Here is a 27256-nt window from a genome sequence, read left to right as displayed (position 1 = left end):
TCAATCCCACTACTGGAACTGTGTTCTAGAAATACATTTGTTATTGATATGAGGGAAGGTAGGCATAGATTCAGAGGCATACGGTACTGTAAGTATTACACACAACAATGCAACAATAATAAAACAATGCATTGACATTTACTTTTGATACTTAAGTACTTTTAAAAACAAGTACTTCTGTGCTTTTACTTAAGTAAAAATCGGTCTTTACAACTTTTACTTGTAACAGAGTAATATTTGACCAGTAGTATCTGTACTTTCACTCAAGTAAGGAAGTTGTGTACTTCGTCCACCTCTGACACCACGTTATAATAATTGCAGATTAATATTGCTAAATTAATAATGATTAATTTCTTTAATGTTTATTTGTGTTTTCAATTTTTATTCCAATTTGTATTTTGATTGCATTTATTTGTACTGTCGGCAAGAAGCCATTTATAAAAAAAATACCACCTTTCAATATTCAAATATTCCAAGTTTCAAACACCTTAAATCAAACACTGGCACAAATTTATCTCCAAATAAAAATCACTTTATTGTGTCTGTGAACCCTTCCTGTATTAATAGCTCTGTGATACACCTCATTAATTCTCCTCTGTATTAATAGCAAATGTTATCTTGTACGTTGGATGGGACCAAAAGCATCATTTAACAGCATTACATTGTTTATCAGAGAAGTATCACAGTTAATGCAAGATATCACTTTTCCAACTAAACTGGACACTAACAGAGAGAATGGCTTGTTTATTAACAGCAATAACTGATAAGGATATATTAATGACACAGTGTTACACAAGTATTGATTTCCTGCAGTTCTATGCTAGTGGTTTAACTTTAACACACTTAAATGACAAACAAAGTAACCGTTGCTTAACAATGTCTGGAATGTACTAGAGCGCTAACCTGTCGAAACATGCTGACTTCATGTTTTCAGTGACTCAAGACAGGACAGGCTGAGCTGTGCTCATTTCCTTCACGAACTGACACAAGCTTTTCCACGCAGGAACGTGTTTCAGAGCTAATGCGTGTGCTGGCATCACAGCGTAAGCAGTTTGTTCACTAAAGCGAGGTTCATTATGACATTTTTGACACCAGAAAATAAAAAGTAATCTATTCAAAGCTTCTCTTCTGCAGCCAAAACTAGCCAGTTAAAGCAGAAGAGACATTAGACTGACACTGATATCTGCAGACGCCAGTTTCATATACAACAAACAAGTATATATTAGTGATCTGTTTATTTATTTTATATATTCATCGCTGCATGCACAGGACTGATGGATCAATCTCAATGCCTGGCTAATATTTCAACCCTAAATCTACAACTATTAAAAGTTGTGACTGTGTTTATGAAATTTTACCACATTTGGGAAGGGAAAGAATCTGTTAGCCTTTACAATAAGGTCCCATGAGTTAATGCATTAACTAGCGATGAGCGATACGCTTGATTCAGTATTTACTCATCAAACATACATCTGTTCATTTTAGCTCAGGTCCAGTAAATAATATTAACAGATACAACTTTGGATTTTAATAATGATTTAGTAAATGTTGAAAATGAGCATTAGCTAAGATTAATAAATGCTTTAAAAGTTCATGTAGTTAACTTGCTTATTGTAAAATGTCACCAAATAATCTTACAGTAATGAAAGCACACGTTACAGTAAAGCTTTTACTGTATTACTTTAAAAAATGGGATGGGAATAGTGAGAAACACACCGAAAATGTGTAAGTTGGAATGAAATGGATATGTTTTAATGAGATTCCCCTGTCCAGTACAGCGCTAACAACAAACTATGCTAAATCAGTGTTAACATTAAATAAACAGTCCATTTTCTTTTGTAAACTCACTGTAATTCACTAAACAATCAATTAACAGTCAATAAAACTGATTATCTTCCATAAATTCTCCTGACTGTTTCGTATTATCATCTATTGACTGTAAGATCATCTGTCTGTACTGTAAAGACACATTGCATAGGCTATAAGTGTGTGTGGGTGTGTGTGTGTGTGGCATACCGCTGTATATTTGGTAAACTCTACGTCTACAAACAAGTTAAGTGAAAACACCAGTGCAAATGAGTACAGTAATAAGGTTAGCCATCTTTATATTTCAAGAAAAATATATGCAAAACAAAAATACTCTAGACGCCTGAGACGTACTAACTTGGACCCTAATTGTTGCTCTCTTTTCCTAATTTTTTGGATTCAATATGAATAACATGAAGTTGCAGTGTGCAAACATGTACGGAGTCTCTTAAGGATTAAATGGCTTTAGCGCGGTAAGATGACGCACATACATGTAGCTCTTCTACTGCGTTGATATCAGCGACAGGACCGTCAATCTGCGCGTGGTTTTCTGTATTTCACCTTCTCGTTGGATGCTACGCCATTAGCGTGGCCGTTTATCGATCCGTTCGGGTGATCGGTCTTCCGAGATCCCGCGTGTCTCTTATAGGTCTGTGGAGCAAAGAAAGGGAACGTTTTACTTTCGCTCCATTATATTCTTTCTTTATGCCAAAACGAGAACTTGTTTACCTGTATGTAGAAGTTTGAGAAGAGCAAGATGAGAGTCATGCAGTAAGAGATTTGGAAATACAGCCAGCCATTTGGGAACCCACATGGCCAAACCACAGCACAAGATGTCTGGAACATGGTCAGGACGAACTGGACCTGAGAGAAAACAGCAATCAGTCATTCATTCTCCATTAGGTTAGGTTAGCTAAAGTAAGATTGCGTGCATTCAGTTCCTTTTTAAAAAAGTCCAAATTCTGGCAAATGCAACCATTATAATCTATACCCTACCGTTCAAAAGGTTTGTTTTTTACTTTTATTCAGCAAAGATGCATTAAATTGATCAAAAGACATTCAAAATGTTGCAAGAGATTTCCATTGTAACTCTTTCCCCGCCACTGACGGAGTTCTCCAGCTATCCGTGTTTCCACTGTTATACTGTAGGGGGCGCTATTACACATCTACTGAAAGAGTGCAGAATCCCCTGATCAAAACACAGGAGAAGAAGAGGCAGAAACAGGCGATCATAGATATCATATATAAACGCTAGATGTCTTGTGCGCGCTGCTGGCCAATGGAGGTCGACGTCCGCACGTGGCGGCCATCTTGCCACAGTGTGCTCGCTCACTCGTTTAATGGTGCATGTACTTTTAAATAACCATAACTTGCTCAATTTTCTACCGATTTTCAAACGGTTTGGTTTGTTATAGACGTCAGAGATGTAGTTATGACACTGCATACATACACTGCATACATATGAATAACTATAACATACATGTTCAAGCATTCGGAATTATAGCCACGTTAATAACGTTTGTAAGAAACCAAACCGTTTGTAAATCCGTCAAGATTTCAGCGAGATAAGAGGATTTGTGTGCGTGCTGAACACTCACCTTACATCAGAGCCTGCCTGTGACAAGATGGCCGAACGGTGATGCCGGAAGTGACTGCGCCATAAGACATCTAGCGTTTATATATGATATCTATGCAGGCGATAGCATATGTAATCATATGCATATATGTAAAATGACACGATCATAAACATTTAAGAGCATATCTGATATTCATAAAACCAAATATTCTGAGGGCAGTTTTGTGAAATGGCCACAAACACTGGCGAGGAAAGAGTTAAATAAATGTTGCTTGTTTGAACTTTCTACTTATCAAAAGAATCTTGAAAAAAAGGGTCACTTTTTCACACAAATATGAAGCAGCACAACTGTTTTCAACATTGATAATAATCATAAATGTTTCTTGATCATCAAATCATCATATTAGAATGATTTCTGAAGGATCATGTGACACTGAAGAATGGAGTAATGATGCTGAAAATTCAGCTTTGATCACAGGAATAAATTACACTTTACTATATATTCACATAGAAAACAGATGATTTACATTGGAATAATAATATTTCACAATATTGCTGTATTATTGATGCATCTTGACCCATCTGAAACCTTTGAACGGTAGTGTTTTTTCTTTAAAATCACACTAGGACACCTCACTAGTGTTAAAGTCACACATGTTAAAGTCACCGACTCAAAACCTTCTGAAAAAGCTGAAACTTTGTATCCCATTTATTCTAACCTCTGTTTGATTGCTTCAGCTATTAGACTCTCACAGCAGTGACCACATCTTCCATTACAGCAACGCATTTGTTATTATAATGAAGTGAAAGCAGGAGAGAGATGAATGTAGTAAAGCGTGCACTTGCCAGCTGGCCTTGGGTGATGTACTTCTTCCACCACAGATACGGTCTGATGGCCGGGACGGCGGAGAGCCCGTAATACGAGTACATCAGCACGTGGATGAAGCTGTTAAACGAGGCGCCGAAATACGCTGATGAAGAGAGAAGAAACATCATTACACATCAAATACATTCAACACACTAGATTTATTCTGGATATACAGTACAGGTCAAAAGTTTGGAAACATTACGTTTTTTTATATTTTTTAAAGAAGTCTCGAATGCTTTTCAAGGCTGCGTTTATTTGATCAAAAATACAGAAAAAAACAGTAATATTGTGAAATATTATTACAACTTAAAATAATAGTTTTCTATTTGAATATACTTTAAAAAATAATTTATTCCTGTCATGCAAAGCTGAATTTTCAGCATCATTACTCCAGTCTTCAGTGTCACATGATCCTTCAGAAATCATTCTAATATTCTGATTTATTATGAGTGTTGGAAACAGTTCTGCTGCCTAATATATTTGATGAATAAGAACTGCATTTATTCAAAATAAAAAAATATTTTCTAATAATATAAATCTTCTTTGCTATCACTTTTTATCAATTTAACATCCTTGCTGAATAAAAGTATTGATTTATTTCAAAAAAGAAAGAAAAAAAATTACTGACCCCAAATTACTGACCAGTAGTGTATATTGTTGTTACAAAAGATTTCTATTTTTAAAACATTTGCTGCTTTTTTTTTTTTTTTTTTTTTGTACTTTTTATTCATCAAAGTATCCTAAAAAAGTATCACAGGTTATGAAAAAATATTAAGCAGCATGATTTCTAAAGGATCATGTGATAGACTGGAGTAATGATCCTGAAAATTCAGCTTTGATCACAGAAATAAATGATAATTTAAAGTATAATAAATTGAAAACCAATTATTTTAAATTGTAATAATATATCACAATATTACATTTTTTTTTCTGTATTTTTGATCAAATAAATGCAGGCTTGATGAGCAGAAGAAACTTCTTTCAAAAACATTAAAAATAGTAATGTTTCCAAACTTTTGACCTGTACTGTATATATATATTATATATTGCATTAATAGCCAGCATTACACACCTCAATCCACGATCAATAACCACAGTCTATTTGTAACATGTAGCCTGATCTGTTTCTGTTTGACAAGGACTCTTAGTGAGTGTTCCCACTTGGCATGTTTAGTTCGATTAAACCGAACTCTGGTGCGATTATATGGACGAGCGCGAGCTTTTTACAGCATTAAACAGGGAAAAACAGTTTCAGTGTTGCAAAGTTCTTCATTTCAGGAATCAGAATTTAATTTATAATTACAATTCAATTTCAACCATAAAGTGGCTCTCCAGTGCGTTCATGTATTTTCTCGCGTCTGAACCAGATGAAGATTTACAGCTCAAAGGAGGAGGAGTCTCAGACACACACACACACACACACACACACATTAATCATGGACCAATAGTTTGAAGATGCTGAACAGAAGTTTGCACTGACCATCAGTTTTAAATGACTGAAACAAACTTCAGAACACCAGACTCTGTTCAGAAGTATGTTCTTTGATTCACTTGTGTTTCCAGGCCTGAAATTACCATATTCTTTTTATATATATATATATATATATATATTCAGGTTTTCCATGACCATGAAAGTAAAACATAAAAATGAACTCTTCATTTGTGTTCACACTTGGATTAAAGCGGACTCTGGAGCGATTGCTCTGTTAGTGCAGCTCATCTGAATAACAGTGAACACTGACGTCTGAATCCTGGAGCCACTGAACATGAGGATCTACACGCTGAAGAGATGAGACTCGATCCGCTTCTAAATCAAATCTGGTGCGGTTCGAATGAAATATGAACACAACACGGACCAAAGACATGTAAACGAACCAGAAACAGGACATGATGTCACATGATGTGACCCTAAAAAGAACAGAACGAACGCTCAATCAAACCTGTTTTTCTCGTCACATTCGTGATGTTGCCCATTACAGTTCAGTACAGGATCAGAACCGCGTCTCCTCGCAGCAGATCTGTGTGTGTGTGTGTGTACTTGTTTTCATGACAACTGAGGACATTTTGGGGGTCCTCATTTTTCAAATGGCTTTAAAAACATACTAAGCAGTGTTTTTTTGTGTGTGTGTGTGTGTGTGTGTGTGTGACGGAGGGATTCCTGACACTGTTTTGACTCTTTACACACTTTATAAGCTCTTCACGAGTTCTCAGCTGGTCAGAATACCATCATATGTAGCTACGCACACACAGCGAGCGCATTTATCCCAGAACACAGCATTGTTCTGAATGTTCTGTGGCGAAATATACGTCATAAGGGTGGGGGCTTGATTTGAGGAGGTGTGGTTAAGGGGTGGGGGCTTGGTTTGAGGAGGTGTGGTTAAGGGGTGGGGGCTTGGTTTGAGGAGGCGTGGTTTGTGGAGGTGTGATTAAGGATGGGGGCGTGGTTTGTGGAGATGTGATTAAGGGTGGGGCGTGGTTTGAGGAGGCGTGGTTAAGGGGTGGGGGATTGGTTTGAGGAGGTGTGGTTAAGGGGTGGGGGCTTGGTTTGAGGAGGCGTGGTTAAGGGGTGGGGGCTTGGTTTGAAGAGGTCGTGGTTTGTGGAGGTGTGATTAAGGGGTGGGGGCTTGGTTTGAAGAGGTCGTGGTTTGTGGAGGTGTGATTAAGGATGGGGGCGTGGTTTGTGGAGATGTGATTAAGGGTGGGGCGTGGTTTGAGGAGGTGTGGTTAAGGGGTGGGGGATTGGTTTGAGGAGGTGTGGTTAAGGGGTGGGGGCTTGGTTTGAGGAGGCGTGGTTAAGGGGTGGGGGCTTGGTTTGAAGAGGTCGTGGTTTGTGGAGGTGTGATTAAGGGTGGCGGCGTGGCTTGTGGAGGTGTGATTAAGGGGTGGGGGCTTGGTTTGAGGAGGCGTGGTTAAGGGGTGGGGGCTTGGTTTGAGGAGGTCGTGGTTTGTGGAGGTGTGATTAAGGGTGGGGGCGTGGTTTGTGGAGGTGTGATTAAGGGTGGGGGCGTGGTTTGAGGAGGCGTGGTTAAGGGGTGGGGGCTTGGTTTGAGGAGGTGTGGTTAAGGGGTGGGGGCTTGATTTGAGGAGGTGTGGTTAAGGGGTGGGGGCTTGGTTTGAGGAGGCGTGGTTAAGGGGTGGGGGCTTGGTTTGAGGAGGCGTGGTTAAGGGGTGAGGGCGTGGTTAAGGGGTGGGGGCTTGGTTTGAGGAGGCGTGGTTAAGGGGTGGGGCTTGGTTTGAGGAGGTGTAGTTAAGGGGTGGGGGCTTGGTTTGAGGAGGCATGATTAAGGGTGGGGGCGTGGTTTGAGGAGGCGTGGTTAAGGGGTGGGGGCTTGGTTTGAGGAGGCGTGATTAAGGGTGGGGGCGTGGTTTGAGGAGGCGTGGTTAAGGGGTGGGGGCTTGGTTGGAGGCGGCGTGATTAAGGGTGGGGGCTTGGTTTGAGGAGGCGTGGTTAAGGGGTGGGGGCTTGGTTTGAGGAGGCGTGATTAAGGGTGGGGGCGTGATTAAGGGTGGGGGCATGGTTTGAGGAGGTGTGGTTAAGGGGTGGGGGCTTGGTTTGGGGAGGTGTGGTTAAGGGGTGGGGGCTTGGTTTGAGGAGGCGTGGTTAAGGGGTGGGGGTGTAGTTTGGGGAGGCATGAGGCTTGTTCGACTTGAACCGGCACTGCACAGACCGATCGGTTTATGACATCAAAGTACCGCGAGAGCAATTCAAAAGGATAAGGAGCCGTCTACTTTCTATTCACTCTCGCGGTACTTTGATGTCATTCACCGATCTGGTCTGTGCAGCGCCGGTTCAAGTCGAACAAGCCTATTGTTAAGGGTTGGGGGCGTGGTTTGTGGAGGTGTGGTTAAGGTTGGAGCCGTGGTTTGGGGAGGCGTGGTTTGAGGAAGTGTGGTTAAGGGGTGTGGGGTGAATGCATCAAAAAATACTTTGGCCCACAACAATAGAATAATATAAAAAAATATATAGTTTCGCTTTTAACACCTTTAACATGACACTGTTTCTTTTCATGGCCATAGGTTAAAATAAAATAACAAAATCTACTACACTATTTCAGTAAAAGACAACTTCAATCCTCCTGATGTTCTCTTGTAGCCTATACTTTCCTTATGTGGGCTTCTAGGTCGCTAGCACCTTTATTTGACACTGACACGTACGAGCCAGCTTTGCAGGTCATGCATTCTGCTTTACACAGATCCCGACTGAAACGAAAACACACACACACACACACACAGAAAGGGGCGACGCCGAAGCCGGTTTCATACGTTTTGTGTGCAAAGACAAACGCCAGTCAATTTAAAGTACACACTTAATGGTCCCATGACAAAAGAGGACGTTTGGTCACCCTACATTATACCATAGTTAAAACAACTTTTATCAAAACATGTTTTTGTAGGAATTGTAATCAGGAACTAAAGAGAGTACCTATTAAAAGTAATTTGAGCCAATGGGATCACTTTTATTTCCTAACAGAGATGATTTGAGGGAATACCCAATTGGTCACCACATCCGACTAAGTGAAGTGTGGACACACCCTAAGTGTGTTAGTTTCACGTTTCTTAGTTCCTGTTTCCTGAGTTGTCGTTTCTATGGTTGTGGGTGTCTGGTTTAGTTCTCATTTCCGTGGTTGTATTTAAGCCCTCAGTTTGAGTTTGTGGCTTGTCCTCTATTGTCTACGTTTACGCTTGCGTATTGTTTTCTGCTCTGCTAAGTTGATGTTCTTGTTCACCTCAGAGCCACTGCCTCTACAGATGCGCTTCTGTGCCACATTTGCAATGTAAATATGGCATAAGGCGAGTTCAACCATGTTTTTGCATGAATAACCAGCATAACGCACTTCAAACTATGATCAGTATCCACAATCTATTCTAAGAAGTGAAGGGATTGTTCACCCAAAAATGAAAATTAGCCCATGATTTACTCACCCTGAAGCCATCCTAGGTGTATATGACATTCTTCGCTCAGACGAATACAATCAGTTATATTAAAAAATGTCCTGACTCTTCCAAGCTTTATAATGGCAGTGAATTGCTGTTTCTGTTTTTAAGTCCATAAAAGTGCATCTATCCATCATAAAAGTGCATCTATCCATCATAAAAGTGCATCCATTCATGATAAAAGTGCATCTATCCATCATAAAAGCGCATCCATCCATCATAAAAGTGCATCCATCCATCATAAAAGTCCATCCATCCATCATAAAAGTGCATCTATCCATCATAAAAGTCCATCTATCCATCATAAAAGTGCATCTATCCATCATAAAAGTCCATCTATCCATCATAAAAGTGCATCTATCCATCATAAAAGTGCATCCATTCATGATAAAAGTGCATCTATCCATCATAAAAGTGCATCCATCCATCATAAGTGCATCTATCCATCATAAAAGTCCATCTATCCATCATAAAAGTGCATCTATCCATCATAAAAGCGCATCCATCCATCATAAAAGCGCATCTATCCATCATAAAAGTCCATCTATCCATCATAAAAGCGCATCTATCCATCATAAAAGCGCATCCATCCATCATAAAAGCGCATCTATCCATCATAAAAGTCCATCTATCCATCATAAAAGCGCATCTATCCATCATAAAAGTGCATCTATCCATCATAAAAGTGCATCTATCCATCATAAAAGTGCATCCATCCATCATAAAAGTGCATCCATCCATCATAAAAGTGCATCCATTCATGATAAAAGTGCATCTATCCATCATAAAAGTGCATCCATTCATGATAAAAGTGCATCTATCCATCATAAAAGCGCATCCATCCATCATAAGTGCATCTATCCATCATAAAAGTCCATCTATCCATCATAAAAGTGCATCTATCCATCATAAAAGCGCATCTATCCATCATAAAAGCGCATCTATCCATCATAAAAGTCCATCTATCCATCATAAAAGCGCATCTATCCATCATAAGTGCATCTATCCATCATAAACGTGCATCTATCCATGATAAAAGTGCATCCATCCATCATAAAAGTGCACCTATCCATCATAAAAGTGCACCTATCCATCATAAAAGTGTCATAAAAGTGCACCTATCCATCATAAAAGTGCACCTATCCATCATAAAAGTGCACCTATCCATCATAAAATTGCATCCATCCATCCATCATAAAGTGCACCTATCCATCATAAAAGTGCATCTGTCCATCATAAAAGTGCATCTATCCATCATAAAATTGCATCTATCCATCATAAAAGTGCACCTATCCTATCCATCATAAAAGTGCACCTATCCATCATAAAAGTGCACCTATCCATCATAAAAGTGCATCTATCCATCATAAAAGTGCATCTATCCATCATAAACGTTTATGGATTTCAAAACAGAAACATCCATTCACTGCCATTACAAAGCTTGTAAGAGCCAGGATATTTTTTAAATGATGGGCTAATTTTCATTTTCGGGAGAACTATCCCTTTAATGCCAGAGATTGAGTGAATACACTCCTTTAAATACCATGTTACATAACGCAAGCAGTTATTTAAAGACAAGCACTTTTACCCTGTTCTGTGTGGGTTTGTTTTTATGCATCTGAATAATTCAGCATATAATATGCAGCATAAGCGTCTGAGTCTGAGGAACTCACAGTGTCCACACGGCACCCAGTTCATCACGAACCACCAGATGTTGAGCATGCTGGCGTGATGGTACACATGCAGGAACGTGATCTGGTGGTTGTTCTTCCTCAGGATGAAGAAGAACGTGTCCATAAACTCAATGAGTTTGGAGAAGTAATACCACCAAAGTACATGAATCATCTGAGGAGGGAATAAAAGACAATCATTTAGCCTTATCATTCTGTACAGAAGTCAGGAGTGGGGATTGATAAGAACTCATTGATTCTCAGTCCACTTCTGATTTTCACTTAAAGGTTATGTGACATTCATTTTATTGGCCTCTATACACTTAACATCAAAAATATATACAATGCTGTTAAAATGAAAGCTTTTTATTAGGGCAATGCAACGATTAATCACATAAAACATATTATATTATATTATATTATATATACTGTGTATAATTATTTTGTATATATAAATACACATTCATGTATGTATTTAAGGAAAATTTGTTATTTATATATACTTGTATTTATATTTATTTATATATTATTTTTTATATATATTTTTATATTTTATATTTTATTTTTTTATATATATATATTTTGTATATATAAATAACAAATATTCCTTAAATACATAAATGCATGTGTGTATTTATATATACAAAATAATTATACACAGTACACACCCATTTATTATGTAAACACAAACTTCTATTTTTGGATGCGATTAATCGCAATTAATCGTTGCACTGCCCTACTTTTTATAATAGCATAACATCATGAAATTTGCCTTGTATTAAAAATGTTATTAAATGTGCACTAAACTAAAGTGTACGTGCAGATAATATAACATTACTGAAATTAAAGGCCACTTAAGTGTACTTTGTAATGTCAAATTACATGCAAAGTACTAGATTATAATTTTAACTTCAGGGGTTCATTCAGTATTATGTTTAAAGTTTAAATTGCAACTTGCAACAAAATTACAAATATATTTAATGTATTTTTTTTGACATTTTTTAAATTTTAATTTACCATAAATGCTCGTCAGAACACACTTAAATAATGAAATTACATATAAAGACCCGTCTGGCTCAAAAAAGCCAGAAGTTCAGCTAATTGCATTTATTTTGCAACTTTATACTACATAATCATGTTGCATGTAATTATGCATAATTTACTGTTATTACTATGGTAAGTACATGTAACATATGTAACAAGGACACTGTAAAATAAAGTGTTACCCTACATTTTTATTTAATTTCATGTCTTCAAAAACATCAAATTCAGTTTGCACTTAGGTATATTATTTTAAAGCACAATATTTCCCTCTTTTTAAAAGCATGCTGAAGTGTACGTTTTGGCTTCCTGTGTTCTTTGTTCCACTGGTTTCCTCTTCCATTGATCTGTTAACTGGTTTGGCTCACCTGTATCTGGTCTAGTTCCTCATTTTCCTGAGTATGTAACGCCCTCTGTTTCCTCAGTTCCTTTGTCAAGTATTGTCTTTGGTTTTCAAAGCCTTTACGCTTGTTTTTTCTCCACTTTGGTTAGTAAATATAAATAAACGTTTGCTGCTACAGATCCTCCTGTCCTCGCCTGACCAGCACCGGCGGCACATGTTTGAGAAATGACACTGACCAATCCACAACTGTGAATCCATCATATCATCAGACCAGCGTTTGCTCTAATAAATAATAAACCCTCATAGTCTAATGCTGTGGATCATGAGGCGACTCCATGTAGTGTCGAACCAGATGATCCAAAGTCTTCAGGAATCACTCCTTCAAATCCTAGCTAACAATACAGTAACACAGGGAAGAGAACTACTGGAGAACTTTGGAGATATCGGCCCCGTCCCAAATGGCACACGTGCACTTACGCTCTTGTGGACTCACTACAGTGTCGTTAAGTCCACGGGTCTTCCCAGAACTACAGAGCAGTGATAGTCTGCAATTATATTATTATTATTAATATTATTGTCAGTATTAGTGTTGTTAATATTACTATTATCACTGCTGCTTCTACTACGGCCACTAATAATATTATTACTAATATTACTACAAATATTATTATTATGATGATGATTGTTTCACTATTAATCACTCTTTTACTTTTTTTTTTAATCACCAAAAAAAAAAAAATATTATATATATATATATATATATATATATATATATATATATATATATATATATATATATATATATATATATATATATATATATAATCAAAAATGTTGTTATATCACAATGGAATAACCTATTCATTAAAATTATTACTGTACCTGTATATACTATTATATCTATATAGCCATTTTTTCCCCTTCTCTCTGTGTGTACTTGTGTGTATTAGAGATGCGCGGATGGGCTATTATTTCATCCGCAACCGCATCACAAAACTCCTCATCCATCCGCCATCCATCATCCGTCCGCACCAACGTTTCTTGACCAATTTTCAAAGCCGCCGCCCCGCCCGCCATCCGCTGGTTGTTTTAAAGGATTACTTCACTTTCAAAAAAGTTTTGCTGATGATTTACTCGCCCCGATGTCATCCAAGATATCCATGTCTTTCCTTCTTTAGTCGAAAAGAAATTAAGGTTTTTCAGGAAAACATTCCAGGATTTTTCTACACAGAATGGACTTCAATGGCAACCAACTATTCCAATGTTCACAGAAGGTTCAAATGTCCGTCTCAGTGCAGCTTCAAAGTCTCGACACGATCCCAGTCGAGGAATAAGAGTCTTATCTAGACAAACGATCGGTTGTTTTCTAAAATAATAATAATATATATATATATATATATATACACTTTTTAACCACAAATGCCCGTCGTGTACCATCTCTGAGATGTGCATTGCGTCATCACGTTGGAAAGGTCACGCGTCACGTCATCTGTCTAAGTTATTTGTCTGTGTTCTCCGGTTCAGAAAGGAAGGGAAGGGTGAAAAATGTCATCTCATTTTCTCCTCCAACTTCAAAATCGTCCGACATCTTTGTTTTAATTGATGATTATTATTATTTAAATTTTTTTCGTGACCTTTCCAACGTGATGACGCAATGCGTGGCGCATCTCAGAGATGGTACAAGACGGGCATTTGTGGTTAAAAAGTATATATATATTTTTTTAAATGGCCGATCGTTTCGCTGGATAAGACTCTTATTTCTCGACCGGGATCGTGACGAGACTTTGAAGCTGCACTGAGACGGACATTTGAACCTTCTTTGAACATTGGTATAGTTGGTTGCCATTGAAGTCCATTCTGTGTAGAAAAATCCTGGAATGTTTTCCTCAAAAACCTTAAGCCACCTTCTGTAGCTCCGCCCCTTTTCAGCGCTGCGCTCGCTGTCTTTTGTCTTCCAGTCTGTATTTTCACAGCGATCTTGCGTATTTATGAATGAACGGCTCGTTTTAAAATCTTCCCGCTCTACTGACATTTGTTAAGACATCTGCTTTAAACATTATAATCCTCATGATAACTTTCGTTAACTTTACATTATGTAAATCCACTTCACCAGCTAATTACTCTTCGACAGTGATGCCATAGAGATATACAGAGCGACCGCAAAAACGGAAGTTCAAAGACAATATTCTAAAGATGGCGGCGCCCTCGTTTCTCTGGAGCATAAGGTCTATAGTGACAGCTGGGCTCACAGCTTGCAGGTTTGCTTAGTGGCAAACTTTTTTCATTTGATGGGTTCAACCGCCACCCGCCTGAATTTAATTAAAATATCATTTTTTAACCGCCAACCGCGCATCTCTAGTGTGTATATGTCACTGGTCTATTACTTTGTATATGCAGCTATATCTTTTTAATAAAAAAATGCTAATAAAAAAGTCCACGAGACTGTAGGGAGTCGTTTTGTGGTTTAATGTTTCAGAAGTGCAGACTCTGAGGAAGAGTGTGAGCGCTGCGGGTCCCAGTTGGGACAGGGCCATTCTCTAACAGAATGGAGAATATCGTATGTACCCTTTCTTTTGTGTGTACTGCATTGTATCATATCGAATGTTTTATATAATATTGTGTGATCTCATGCATGTGAAGCTCAGTTGGTTGTGTTACCCTGGTGTCGGCCTCTCCTGCACTGTGTGTGTCCTGGCAGAAGAAGTTGTATCCGCCTTGATACACTGACATTACCAGCTGTGGAGACAGAAGGACAACAGAGTTAATGATAAACTCAACACCACTTTAATCAGGATTCACAATACCAAACACATTTGTGGAATTAGTTGTGGAGCAGAGAGGATCGGTTTACACTAACACAACACACACTGCACCCGGTGAACAACAATACGCTCCGAGAACATTCTGCTGTAACTCGACACCCTTGCCTCATTTAGTATGCACGGTTCTTTGAATATGCAAATGAGCCCCGCCTCCACTCACTCGCTCAGCTCAGAGATCCACTGGTTGGCGATCACACGTTGATCTGATTGATTACAAGGTAGTTTGTGACGTCAGAAACACCAGCGATTTCAAAGCGTGTTTTTGAGACTGTCTTTGGTTCACTGCAGTTTTAAGGAGGAAATACTCAGCAATGGTGTCGACTTATGAATTTACACATGGTTTGTCTTAAAGCATATTAAAAACACCACATAGACACATAAACAACATTAAAAGCTTGAGTTTCACCACAGGGAGTCGAAATTTTGAGGGGTTATGCGGACATTAAGGGAACGTTCCAGTCGATCATGTTACTTTTGAATGTTCTCTGAAAGTTCTGAAACAAGTCGTAACATTTTTAAAAACGTTTACTTTAAAATGTTTCAGAAATAAAACATTCCATGAATGACCTTTACGTTTTTTGTGCTAACACTGAGAACATTATTAACTCTTTCCCCGCCACTGACGGAGTTCTCCAGCGATACGTGTTTCCACTGTTATACTGTAGGGGGCGCTATTACACATCTACTGAAAGAGTGCAGAATCTCCTGATCAAAACACAGGAGAAGACGACGCAGAAACAGGCGATAGAAGTATTTCTTACGCACAAGTAAAATTATGTGTAGGGCTGGGGGAATTAACGCGCTAATCTTTGCGATTAATTTGAGATGTTTAACGCATTAAAAAAAAAAAATTACGCAATTGACGCAACACCTTTTTTTTGTTGCCTCGTTTTAATGATTTCCTGTTGCGGCTGCTATTGAAAAGGCCGAAAATATGCCGTCCCGCCCCTCCGTGTTCGGCGATCAGGTTTCATTCTCGCGCAGCTTGTTTAGTAACTTCACGAGCGTGTCTTTTCCGCTCCGTGTGTGCGCCGTTCTCTTTGTTCCGTGTGTGTGTGTGTGTGTGTCAGTGCGCTGCGCTCTCTGCTCAATGTTCCTCTCTGTGTTTGCGCTGCGCGTTCTGCTCTGTCGTTAACAGCCCAAACGCTCCAGTCATGTACCGATCACGCACTGGAAAAGCAAAGTCTGCTCAAATAACGTGACATTTCTCAGTAGTAGACTTCTGTTTGCTGAGCTGGTATAGCCATGCTGGGCAACGATGGTAATATGACCTGCTCTGATCACATGCTCTGGTAATAATAGCTTTATATGACTATACTTTACTTTGATAATTAGTCAAAAAATAAATCTGTTAAGTCTGAGTATGTTGCATAGAACTGAATGAAGAATAATGCATTGATATATTGATGTTTAATATTTTAATATAGGGCTATTTTCTGTCCAATTTGTGTGGACATTTTTCTTTTTTCCCCTTTTTTTTGTGTGTCGTTTAATTTAATTAGTGATTCTACGTTTAAATATTGATGATTACAAGTTTGGGGGAAATGCGATTAATTGCGATTAATCACAGCAAATTGTGCGATTAATTAGTTAATTGTTTTTAATCGATTCCCAGCCTTAATAATGTGATGATCAAACATTCAACAGAATATTCCCTTTTTTTAATGAAACTGACCAACATTCAAGTGTTGATAAAAAAAATAATGCATGAAGCCGGAATAAGAATTTTTTTGGGGCTTTTTTTCTGTTTTGTTTTTGTTCTTTCTTTTGATATATTTAATGTTCAGATATTAATACAACACAATATTTTGGGGTCATGAACGTTTTGTGAAAATTAGTTTTTTTTAAACGCTGGCGGAGAAAGAGTTAAAGACTAGATAACTCTAAACAAACGTTTGATTAGCGCTACTGGAAGAACATTAGTTCATAACTTCGAGAGAACCTTAAAACAACGTTAGTTCTGGGAACGTTCCCTGTTAGCATAACGAATTAACTCATAGCATGCGCACTGCTGCTGAAAACCGATGGCATACGGCTCAAAACATATGATGCTTGATATCAATCACAATCTTTCTTGCAATTTCAACAAACAAGCCATCAAATGGATCTAAACTCAAGGGTCATCTTATGTAAGTAAGTCTGCATATATTCCCGATCTGAGCAGATGCGGCGGCTCACAGGTGTACCGCTGATGCACAGAGATTTTACTGCTGACCTCTACAGAAACTGGAACAAAAGTGCTTCCATGACCTTGTTCTCACCTCTCAGACCCCAGTCAAATCTCCCATGAGCCTCTAATGTGTCATTGTTCATTGTCTCATTCTGAATAATGTCCTTGTTCTTTCTGCTAACGTTTTTTTTTTTTAGCAAATGCAGAATGAGAGCTGCACATCTGTCCCCTGTAAACTGCATAAATCCTCCTAAACCTCAGAAATGTTCTCATTATCGCCTGACCTCGTGTTACAGGTGACGATCAGGCGTTCAGAAGAGGACATCTCTATTAAAATAACCTCTAGGACATTCATAGGACATGAACGGTCCCAGTATGGCCCTGATTGCTCTGTCCCGGAGCGTCTCGGGTTGATTTCGCTGTTAGAGAGACTGAAATGCCTCTTTCTGAAGTCCTAAAACACAGTCCCAGCTCTTACTCTCCGACTCGCCTCGTTTCTCACTCGATCTGATAACTTACAGACGCTCCGGCGTTCCCACGGCCCGACGCACAGCAGGATCAGCGGAGGGGAGGTGGGCATTTACAGGGGTCGCACAGACACTGTCCAATGAAATCCCAGGGCTTTTCAAGCACGACTTTTTTGGTTTTCAAGGACTTCAATCCGAGATCTCACTTATCAAACAATATCTTTATTAACTTTCAAATTCTAAAAAGGCAAATAGATAAATAAACAATCTAATAAAACAAAATGGTACAAATAAAGTGCAGCACATGCAATGACTGTGGAAACTATGACAAAGACATCGCTTTCCTTATTCAAACTGAGTGCTTTGTCACTCAATAAACCTGCCGTTTTAAATCGTTTGACTAATAATAATAATAAAAATATCATATATAATAACTCACTCGTTAAAATAAAATGATTTGCAGCCACCTAATGGTGGATTTAGTGTCATATTTAAATAAAATCATATATAGAATAGATATAATCAGTGTTGGGGAAGTTACTTTTAAAAAGTAGTGTTTGCTCGTTACTCGTTACTTTTAAAAAAAGTAATCCGTTACTTTACTTAGTTACCCCGTTTGGAAAGTAACTTTTTACGTTACTCATTACTTTTACGTTACTTTTATGTTGCTTGACTTTGGGCAGAACCCAATATCTGTTCCTAAATATGTAGACATAAAGTTATACAATGGAGGACATAACAGGTAATTATTTTGTGCTCTTTATTATAAAAAATAGTATCAATTTCGAAAGAAAAAAAGTCCTTCTCACTGGCGCTGCTGTGTGCGGCAAGACACGCCGCGATGAGCTGCGCGCCCGCGTCACTTCTCTCCGCTCCACTTCCCCTATCCACCGAACTTTAAATTTCGGCAACAGCCAATAAAGCGCTCCTGCTCTCTAACACCGGTGCGAATCGCGTCTTGATAGCATAGGACAAAATGATATAGAAGACATAAGCTTAGTTTTCGGACATACGACTCACTCTATCAAGGGAGTAGGAGAAAAAAAAGAGATTTTGAGAGAAAAAAATATATTTTGTTTAAAAGTACACATATTCAAGCTTTCTATATATTTCTCAGGTCTGTGAGACAAGTAGCTTATCTGAGTTTCGGTTCATTTACAGTATGGAGACGAGCTCCAGTTCACGCGCTGGTGCCGTCATGATTATTTTGCATGCCATATTTACTTATTTATTAAATTCAGGCAATTAATTGGTTGGTAAAACATTGATTAAAATTAAGATACAATTAATACAAAACGAAATTCGTTTTAAAGAAAGTCTTTCTACAAAAACAAACTTAATAAAGTGGACTAAATCATGTCTGCCCACTCCATTTATCTCCCGATATATTGCACAAAATTATGATCTTACTCATGCTTTTCACTTTTCATATAATCAACATAGATTAAATTATTTATTTATTTATTTTATTTAAACATAAATATGAAACTAAATAGTTTTCTTTAAGTTACTTATTAAATTCAGGCAAGTGGTTGATAAAACATTGATTAAAATTAAGATACAATTAATACAAAACGAAATTCACTTTAAATACAGGTTTTCTACAAAAACAAACTTAATAAAGTGGTCAAAATCATGTCTCCACACAAATTTTTTATTTTATTTAATTTAAACATAAATATGAAACTAAATCGTTTTCATCAGTTTTCAACAGTTCTTCACTTCAGTTCTCAACAGTTCTCTTCTCTCAAGCGCGCAGCTGAGGCAGATATAAATATATATATCCATGATATAGTCAAAATATGTCAAATATATCCATGGGAAAAGTAACGTTGCGCCGAATTGAAAAAGGAACTACGTTTCTTTACCAAATTTTTAGTAGTAACGCATTACACTACTTTTACCCGAAAAAGTAGTTACGTTACTGTAACGCGTTACTTTGTACTTCGCGTTACGCACAACACTGGATATAATGCATGCATATAGTGGTAGATAGACTGCATTTATAGACTATTAAGAGTGAAATATGAGACAACTTTGATAAAACAAAGATAATAAAACAAGCCTCCGAATTGCAAAAGCCACCTCTAATTACGAGGCACATGAATTTAAAACAATATTAAACATTTATAATAAACACTGGAATGCATAAAAAAACAAGAATTGTCCAATTGGATTTCATATTGACTTTAATGGATTAGGTATTATGATTAATACTGTATTTGTTGATGTTAATTTATAAACATAACTTGTGTTATTGTATACTTGAAATGTTAAGGAATGAAGTTTACATTAATTAGGCTAAGTGAAGATTATTGTGAAACCAAAATCACCAAACTGATTGGACAAACACTGAACTTACAACATAAAGACGACAATAACTTTAAACGGATAAAGTTCTGTCAAACGAGGTTTGTTCTCGCGCATCAAGAGTGTTTGAGCTTTCGTTGACCATATCTGATGAGCTCCATGTATGCGTGTAGATCACTGATATTATGTGAATAAAAGCCTAAATCTGTTCATTTAAAGCAATTGTGACTTCAGAAAACTTGGATTAAACCACTTGATTCATACGGGTCACTTTTACAATCTGTTTTTGAACTCTTTGAAGCATCGATGGGTGAACAGACTTTCAATGGAGGGACAGAAATCAATCAGGTTTCATTAAAAATGCTTTTCATTAAAAATTATTTACTGTATGGGTTTGGAGTGAAATGACGGTGAGAAATGACTTTCACTTTTGGGCGAACTGTCTCTTTAAGAGAAGACAGGGACATGTGCAGCCGAGAGGTTTTGTTCTTTCTCCACTGATGCTGCAGTAAAGCAGCTTTAAGGTCATCGATGACTGTGATATAAGAGAGCTGCTAGCTCATATATCTGTGTGCGTATTTGGACAGCCAGACAGTGTGTGAGTTTTGCAATGCAGACGGCGTGGAGAGAGCGCGTGAGGCAAGCGGGACTCTGAACCTCCAGGTGAACATGGACTGTGACTTATCAAACCTGCTCAGTCAAATCATCAGTATCAAAGTGCATGTCCTTAACCCTTGTGTTATGTTGCGGGTCAATTTGACCCGTTTAGATTTTATAGTTGCTGGAAATACTGGTTAACTTATGTTTTTTTTCTTGATATTTTGTGACTTTTTCTCATTTATCATCATGAACATGCATGCAAAGTTTCAACATGCTGGGTTTTTTTTTTGACATATACAAACAAAATTACTATTACGTTTGTGATGTTCGCGGGTCAATTTGACCCCCATAGGCTATTCAAAAGCAACTGTACAGACACAACATAAAAACATTTATTTTATGTATCAACTGGGCATCAACTCCAGTTCTAAAGTGTAAGTGTATCTAAAAGTGCTCTAACCCAAACCAAACACACTTGAAAAAGCTAAATCATGGTGTTCAGAGTTAATTGCAAATTACAAATGAAAATCTTTGACAGACGCAGATAGTAAAATAAGCTCTCATTTATATATTCAAGATATCTGAAATATCTTGAGACTTCGACATAGACTGCAGGAAAAATTAGCTCAGATTAATTGTTCAGTTATGATGTTCTAAGCAAAAAAGTAAAAAAAAAAAAAGTATATTCAAATATATATAAATATAATGTATATTCAAATTTTGTCAAAGCAAAACAGTTTTAAAGGGTCATGAAACCCTAAACCAAAATTTCTGAGATTTTAACAGAGGTATGTGTGTTGAACACCACTGAAGACAATGTTAGCATCTGTTAGATTTAATAGTAGGGGGAAAATGGTTAAATTTTAGTTTTTATACGCTATTTTCGTCTTCCGGGTTTAAAATCTTCATTGTGTCCACGTCACAGGCTGTGGCAGAGCACTATAGTACTTTGATGACTCATAATTATTAATGAGACTGAGTTTTTTATCCATTGAGAAGACACTTTCTCTTAATTATTCATGACACCATGTGGAACTTTCCAATGACAGACATGTCAAACTATGATATCGCGTAGTGGATGAGAGAGGTAATGATGGGACACGCGTTTGTTTTCGTGGTGCAAAAGTTCCAGTGCATCTTTCCCCGCGATGCTGCCCGGGATGGACTCTGACTGCGGGCGGCTGGTTGGCCATCAACCACGGACACATCTAAACTATGTGTGTGTAGCAACCATTCAACGGGAGAATGGTGGACTTCGACCTTGTACACCAATGCAGGTTTCGTCTTGCGAGTGATGCGGTCCCGTCCCGAGGACTTTTCTATCGCTTCAGAGGTGTGTGTGTGTGTCTAAAATGTAACCCTGACCGTTTTACTTGCCTTCTGTTAAATCACTCGTTATTAAAATTTAGATATTTCGATAATACCTCAATTGTATGGAACGTATGCTTAATTTGTGCAAATTTCTATGTCACTGTACATCTTTATTATGTGGGTTTAGGGGGCGCGTAGATCTAGGATATGTAGGCTACTGAACTTTTTTTTTAAAGGGGCTATATGCTTTTTTCTGAAATTTAAACTCGCGACTGACACCTGTGGCCAAAAAACGGAACTGCTCTTCCTTTCTGCTCGCTCTCGTACGTGCACACTTCACAAGTCATCCGCTGCAAAGAAGTCTACATTATGTTTACAGAGGTAAGAACAGTCAAATACATATATTGTTTGAGAAACTAAGTTTGTTTGCTGACTAGAGGTGGTGGCAGAGTGATCTGAAACGTTTAACATGAACGCGCTTGACGTCACATCCGCAGACAGCGCGCGAAAAATCCGACCCGACAGAAAATAGGAATAATAGGATACAGGCTTATAGGTGCACCCGCTGTGAGCTGACAAGGTGTCAGTATGCTCATCAGGAGATGTTTGAGTCATACATGGTCAAATAAAAAGGCTATTGTTACGTTTATTTTGGGGAAAAAGTTGCATATAGCCCCTTTAAGAGAATTTTATTTTTTTTTTTTAAATATATGCATTTATAGTGTGTATATAAACAAATAGATATTTTAGAATGACATAATTATACATATACATGTGCATTTATGTTTTAAATACAATTATAAGGTGTCAGTGTATTTCATTAGACTATAACTTTGCCAGCTATAAAAAAAATCTAGCATTTCCTCACGTTTTACCACTGATTTTTAGTGACAGTCGATGACAGTTCCCCCCTCCCCCCTGCCGTGCCATACACACCCTCTCCCCTCCCTTCTTCTCACAGCCACCACGCCCAATTAAGTTGCATTTTTCAAAAAGATTGTGAGCTAGACTTGAGCTGAAAGAGGGGGGTGTCGTGACCCTTTAAAAAATGGTTAAAAACATTTTCATTAAATCATATCTTCAGATATATATTTTTTGGAATATTTGACAAATGTTGATATTAAAAGTTTACAGTTTGTACCTGAATCTTTGTTGTTTTTCATAGTGTGATTTTTGAGGAATTGTATTGAATCCAATGCGGGTCAATTTGACCCGGACCATAAGGGGAGTGCACAGAATTCCAACATAACACAAGGGTTAAAGGTCCTGAGCACAATCAAAAATCTCGATTGTGTAACATCAGTTACAGCATTAAATCAATGCAAGCTTTCAGGAGTGAAGGCATTTAAAGCACTCCAGAACAGAACATTAAAAAAACACGAGTTAGCAGGACAAGCCAGTTTGAGTTCGGTGTCATTGAGATGCTATTATAGTTTTTCTTTAAGATTTTGAGTTTTTACTTTTGTCCTATTCATTCAAGGAGAATAATTCAAGGGGAAAACTTCAAATGAGTCTATAATTTGTGCTTATTGTGAGGAAATTACATATTTTTGTGTCAAAGCACTCATATTTTCCCCATTTCTGATTTTAGATTTTAAACAAACCATTTTTTTTTTTTTACTGCTGCATGAAAACGCCCTGTTGCATGTGAACCATCAGCTACGGACAGATTCATAACTTAATCTGCACAGAAACGACCCTCGTTGTAGTTTTCCTGGTGTTTAGGAATAACATTACCTCCCCATGACTGGAAATGGCAAGTTTCTGATCACTCAAGTGACGTCGTTGACGCAGACGGTCGAGAGAACGGACTGGGAAGGAAGTTTTGACTTTTGAAAATTACAGTATGTCCTCACAGGACTTTAATATAGTCAAACCAAAAACTATTCAGACACCTTCAACATTATCACAGTTTATTCACTATAGTTTAGAAAAAGGTAATAAAATATGACCAGAACTCATGAATCAGTTGATGTTTGACTGGTTTTGTCCGTCCTTCTGTTAGACTGTCTCACACATGAATTATGTTGAATATCTGTCAGCTGTTAAATTTAACTACACAATTAAATAATACCAGTTTAGCTCAACCAATCACCAAGCAATGCTTCATTTAGTTCAGTCTGTGTGTAAAAAGAGCATTAGCAATTAAAGAAAACACACTTCAGCAAAACATGATCAGCTCAAAGTGTCTGAATCATTTTTGCTCCCAAATTGTTATAAATGTCACTGGTAGTCACTGTATGAAGAGTGTTTGGGTGTAATATGTCACAGTTTACTTTATTCTGCTCTCCTCACTCACATAAATGAACTATAGTGTCCTGCACACACTAGTAAAATGATATCTGGTGTCTGAATGGTGTTTGGTTTGACTGTGTATCAAACGCGATCGCTCATGACGTGACGGCTTCATATAAAGCGAGTGTTGTTGATCGGGAACGCACCTCGTAGAACATGTAGAGCGACAGGAGCGTCAGGCCGAGGTTATACGGCACTAGCACAGCTCTGCACGAGTACGGCTTTCGGTTCTTCATGTATTTGGGTCCCATCCACACAATCAGAAGGTACAGAACGGTGAAGGTGACCGTGGGGATGTAGTTCTCCAGCAGAAGCCATCCTTTGACCCGAGGATCTGTGAAGGAGAGCACAAGCGTCCTCAACACGTGTTTTCACGGTTATACAAACCCCATCTCACGGCAATTCATACCAATTCATATGACCTCACTCAAATGAAATTTTGCTAAATCGTGCATATTTTACGAGTTGCCAAATTCTTTTTTGATCCAATTCAAATGTTGACTACTGTACACACACACACACACACACACACATATATATATATATATATATGTGTGGTGTTGTTTTTTTGGTTCAGATATTCATACAACAAAATACACTGGGGGCCATGAAAGTGTCATGAAAATGATCAAAAATATGCTACTTAAAAAATAAAAAGATGCTGGCGGGGAATCAGTTCATCCGATCAGAATTTTATAATGTTGATTTTTCCACAAATCCCATTTTGCCTCCGCACTGCTATGGAAGCTTGTTTCTTCTCCAGAAAATATAAGTAATTTAGACTTTTTCTCCTACAATTGCTAGTAGATATCTCACCGTTCTGACTTTTCTTCTCAGAATTGGGAGTTTATATCTCATAATTTGGAATTACAGTAAAAATCTCGCAATTGCAATTCTGATAAAGTTCGCAATTACCGTTTAAAATGGAAACACGCTTTCATTTACAGCAGATACAGACTGAAACTATAATTGCTTCCAATATAATTGATTCATACAGTTTCCAATAATTGAGTGGCAGAGTATGTGGTGTTTTCATTATTATTTTTACTAATTATTATTTTCAGTCTGGAACACAAGTTTACAAGAGACTGGGTTGATACAATGAGCACTTTCAGGATAAAATAATCATTGGATTTGTCAAAGTTTGCCAGATTAGCAAAACATACCCATTAGAACCACTTGCTTGGCTGTGTGAGACATTATTAAAATCATAAGTGTGGTTTAAGCTATGAAAATAAAGTTCTGTTTGTAGGATTCAGGAACACAACATAAAGAAAGACGAGTTGTAAAGCTCAGTTTTGGTCTCACCCCGGGGTCCCATCCAAGACTCGATGTAAGTGTTAACTCTGTGGTTAATGGCCTCCATCTTCAACCTTCAAGACAAAATCATAGGAGGATTATTTTCACACACACATTTAAGACGTCTGAGAAAGTCCTAAAACATAATAAAACTCGTTAAAAGTCAATTGAAGTTAACTTAATAAATCCTTGCAGGAACACGTATTGATTACAGCTATAAAGATGGCTGCCTACAGCAAAGACTACCATCCATCACGTTTATTGCTCTTTATCCGCTTGTTTGTAGCTCAGTAAAGGTCAAGAAATGGTGCTTATAAAGATCCCTAATCCAGGAACACTTTCCCAGCGGGACTAACCATGAGAGGACACGAGCACAGAGGAATGGAGATTAACATCAGGCATGTTTCACTCCATCAGATGTGCAGACGAGGACTTACCACGGATACAAGAGCTCTTTACACAACACAATGGCTCAAACCCACACAGAAACAAAGTGTACAACGGCTCAGACACACTATTTCTTTCAAATATGTAAGAATATAGATATAAGGTATAGATATAAGAATATATAGACAGGCTACATTTCACAGCCTACGCAAGAGGAAGGAAACTGTCAATGTCAAAAACAAAAAGTAGGCTTCTGGTCCAATAAATAGGCTTAATTTTCTTTCCTTTGATTTTAGGGTTCTTGAAAGGTTTTCATTAAAATATTATGATGTATAAAAATGGTAACAATAAATCTCCTGATGCCAAACTGGCAGAATTACCACGCATTCATTATGAAGTTTTAATTTTTACTTGTGTATGATGACTAATTGCAATTTGGAGATATAATACAAATATACATATACAAATAAACCAATATACAATGATAGCTTTAAAATGAAATGACATTATATTAAATTAAAATGTGATGAATTATAGCATGTCACACAGCAGGACTGCTGTCACTGATTCGCATATTGCTTTTAAATACAACATATGATCCAAAACTGACACTAGCCTACACATCTCAACCGTGAATCAAAGTCTTCCTCATAAGATCAACTACAATCGGCTTCGCATGACATTATCAAGCCCAGCACTTCTAATCTTTAATAAAGTCATATGATGCTCGGCGCATCCGCGTTCGCGAGGTCACGCGCGTCATTCGGCCCCAGAACGCGCACTTTCAGACGACATTAGTGTGTTTAAATCTCTTTAGCGTTGTGAATCTTACCTTGAGTGTTCTCGGATATGGGTTATGTTCTCCTCGGGGCTCAGTGCTGTGCGGGTGTGTCGTCAGTGAGAACGCGTGGAAAGACCTCGGGAAGTAAAGAGCGTCATGAGTGCCTGTAGTCCGCCTTTAAACTGATGCGTATAACGGAACGCGCGAGGGCAAAGTCTGCGCGCACTTCACTTTATCTGCACATTAAAGAGTGATCAGACACGCTTTCTTCGAGCACAACAACAGCTTGTGTTCGGAACGTTTACAATATCGGGAAAACAAACTTTTCGAGTGGTGACGTATTCACATTCGAAATGTCGTCACTCGTGTTTCAACTGCAATTAGAACGTACATGTATCAGTTCTGAATTCCATCATGGCGTTCTATGAGAAAAGCGCGCGTTTTAATAAATATTATTTTTATTATATTATTTTTTTACAAGGCGTGAACTGTTACAGGAACTGAAGTCACCCCATTCATCTGAAGTTAGAACTGACCAATCACAGCGCTGCGCTCACGTGGAAACAGATCTGGCC

At 37.9% G+C, this 27256-nt stretch overlaps 1 protein-coding gene across 1 annotated transcript; it reads right to left on the bottom strand.

Moving 5' to 3' along the window:
• Positions 1–729: 729 nt before the first annotated feature.
• Positions 730–27214, bottom strand: elovl5 (ELOVL fatty acid elongase 5). The gene is made up of 8 exons (XM_084093605.1): positions 26733–27214; positions 25523–25587; positions 24361–24548; positions 14898–14975; positions 10859–11030; positions 4229–4353; positions 2536–2670; positions 730–2457 (listed from the first exon to the last, which is right to left on the bottom strand). The coding sequence occupies exons 2-8, from the start codon at positions 25578–25580 to the stop codon at positions 2338–2340; spliced, it is 876 nt and encodes a 291-aa protein (XP_083949731.1). The 5' UTR covers positions 25581–25587; positions 26733–27214; the 3' UTR covers positions 730–2337.
• Between the last annotated feature and the right edge of the window lie 42 nt (positions 27215–27256).

This window comes from Abramis brama (assembly GCF_963993115.1).
Source record: "Abramis brama genome assembly, chromosome: 19".
Lineage (NCBI taxonomy): Eukaryota > Metazoa > Chordata > Actinopteri > Cypriniformes > Leuciscidae > Abramis > Abramis brama.
The sequence above is the reverse complement of the archived record's forward strand: the minus strand, read 5'-3'. Positions and strand labels throughout refer to the sequence as shown.

Bases quoted from the DNA above. Each gene is read 5' to 3' on its own strand.
- elovl5 (XM_084093605.1), bottom strand. From the start codon at position 25,580: ATGGAGGCCATTAACCACAGAGTTAACACTTACATCGAGTCTTGGATG. The intron at 14,976-24,360 runs GTGCGTTCCCGA...CTGTCTCCACAG, and splicing joins CGCTCTACATGTTCTACGAG to CTGGTAATGTCAGTGTATCA. The intron at 2,458-2,535 runs GTAAACAAGTTC...TTTGCTCCACAG, and splicing joins TCTCAAACTTCTACATACAG to ACCTATAAGAGACACGCGGG.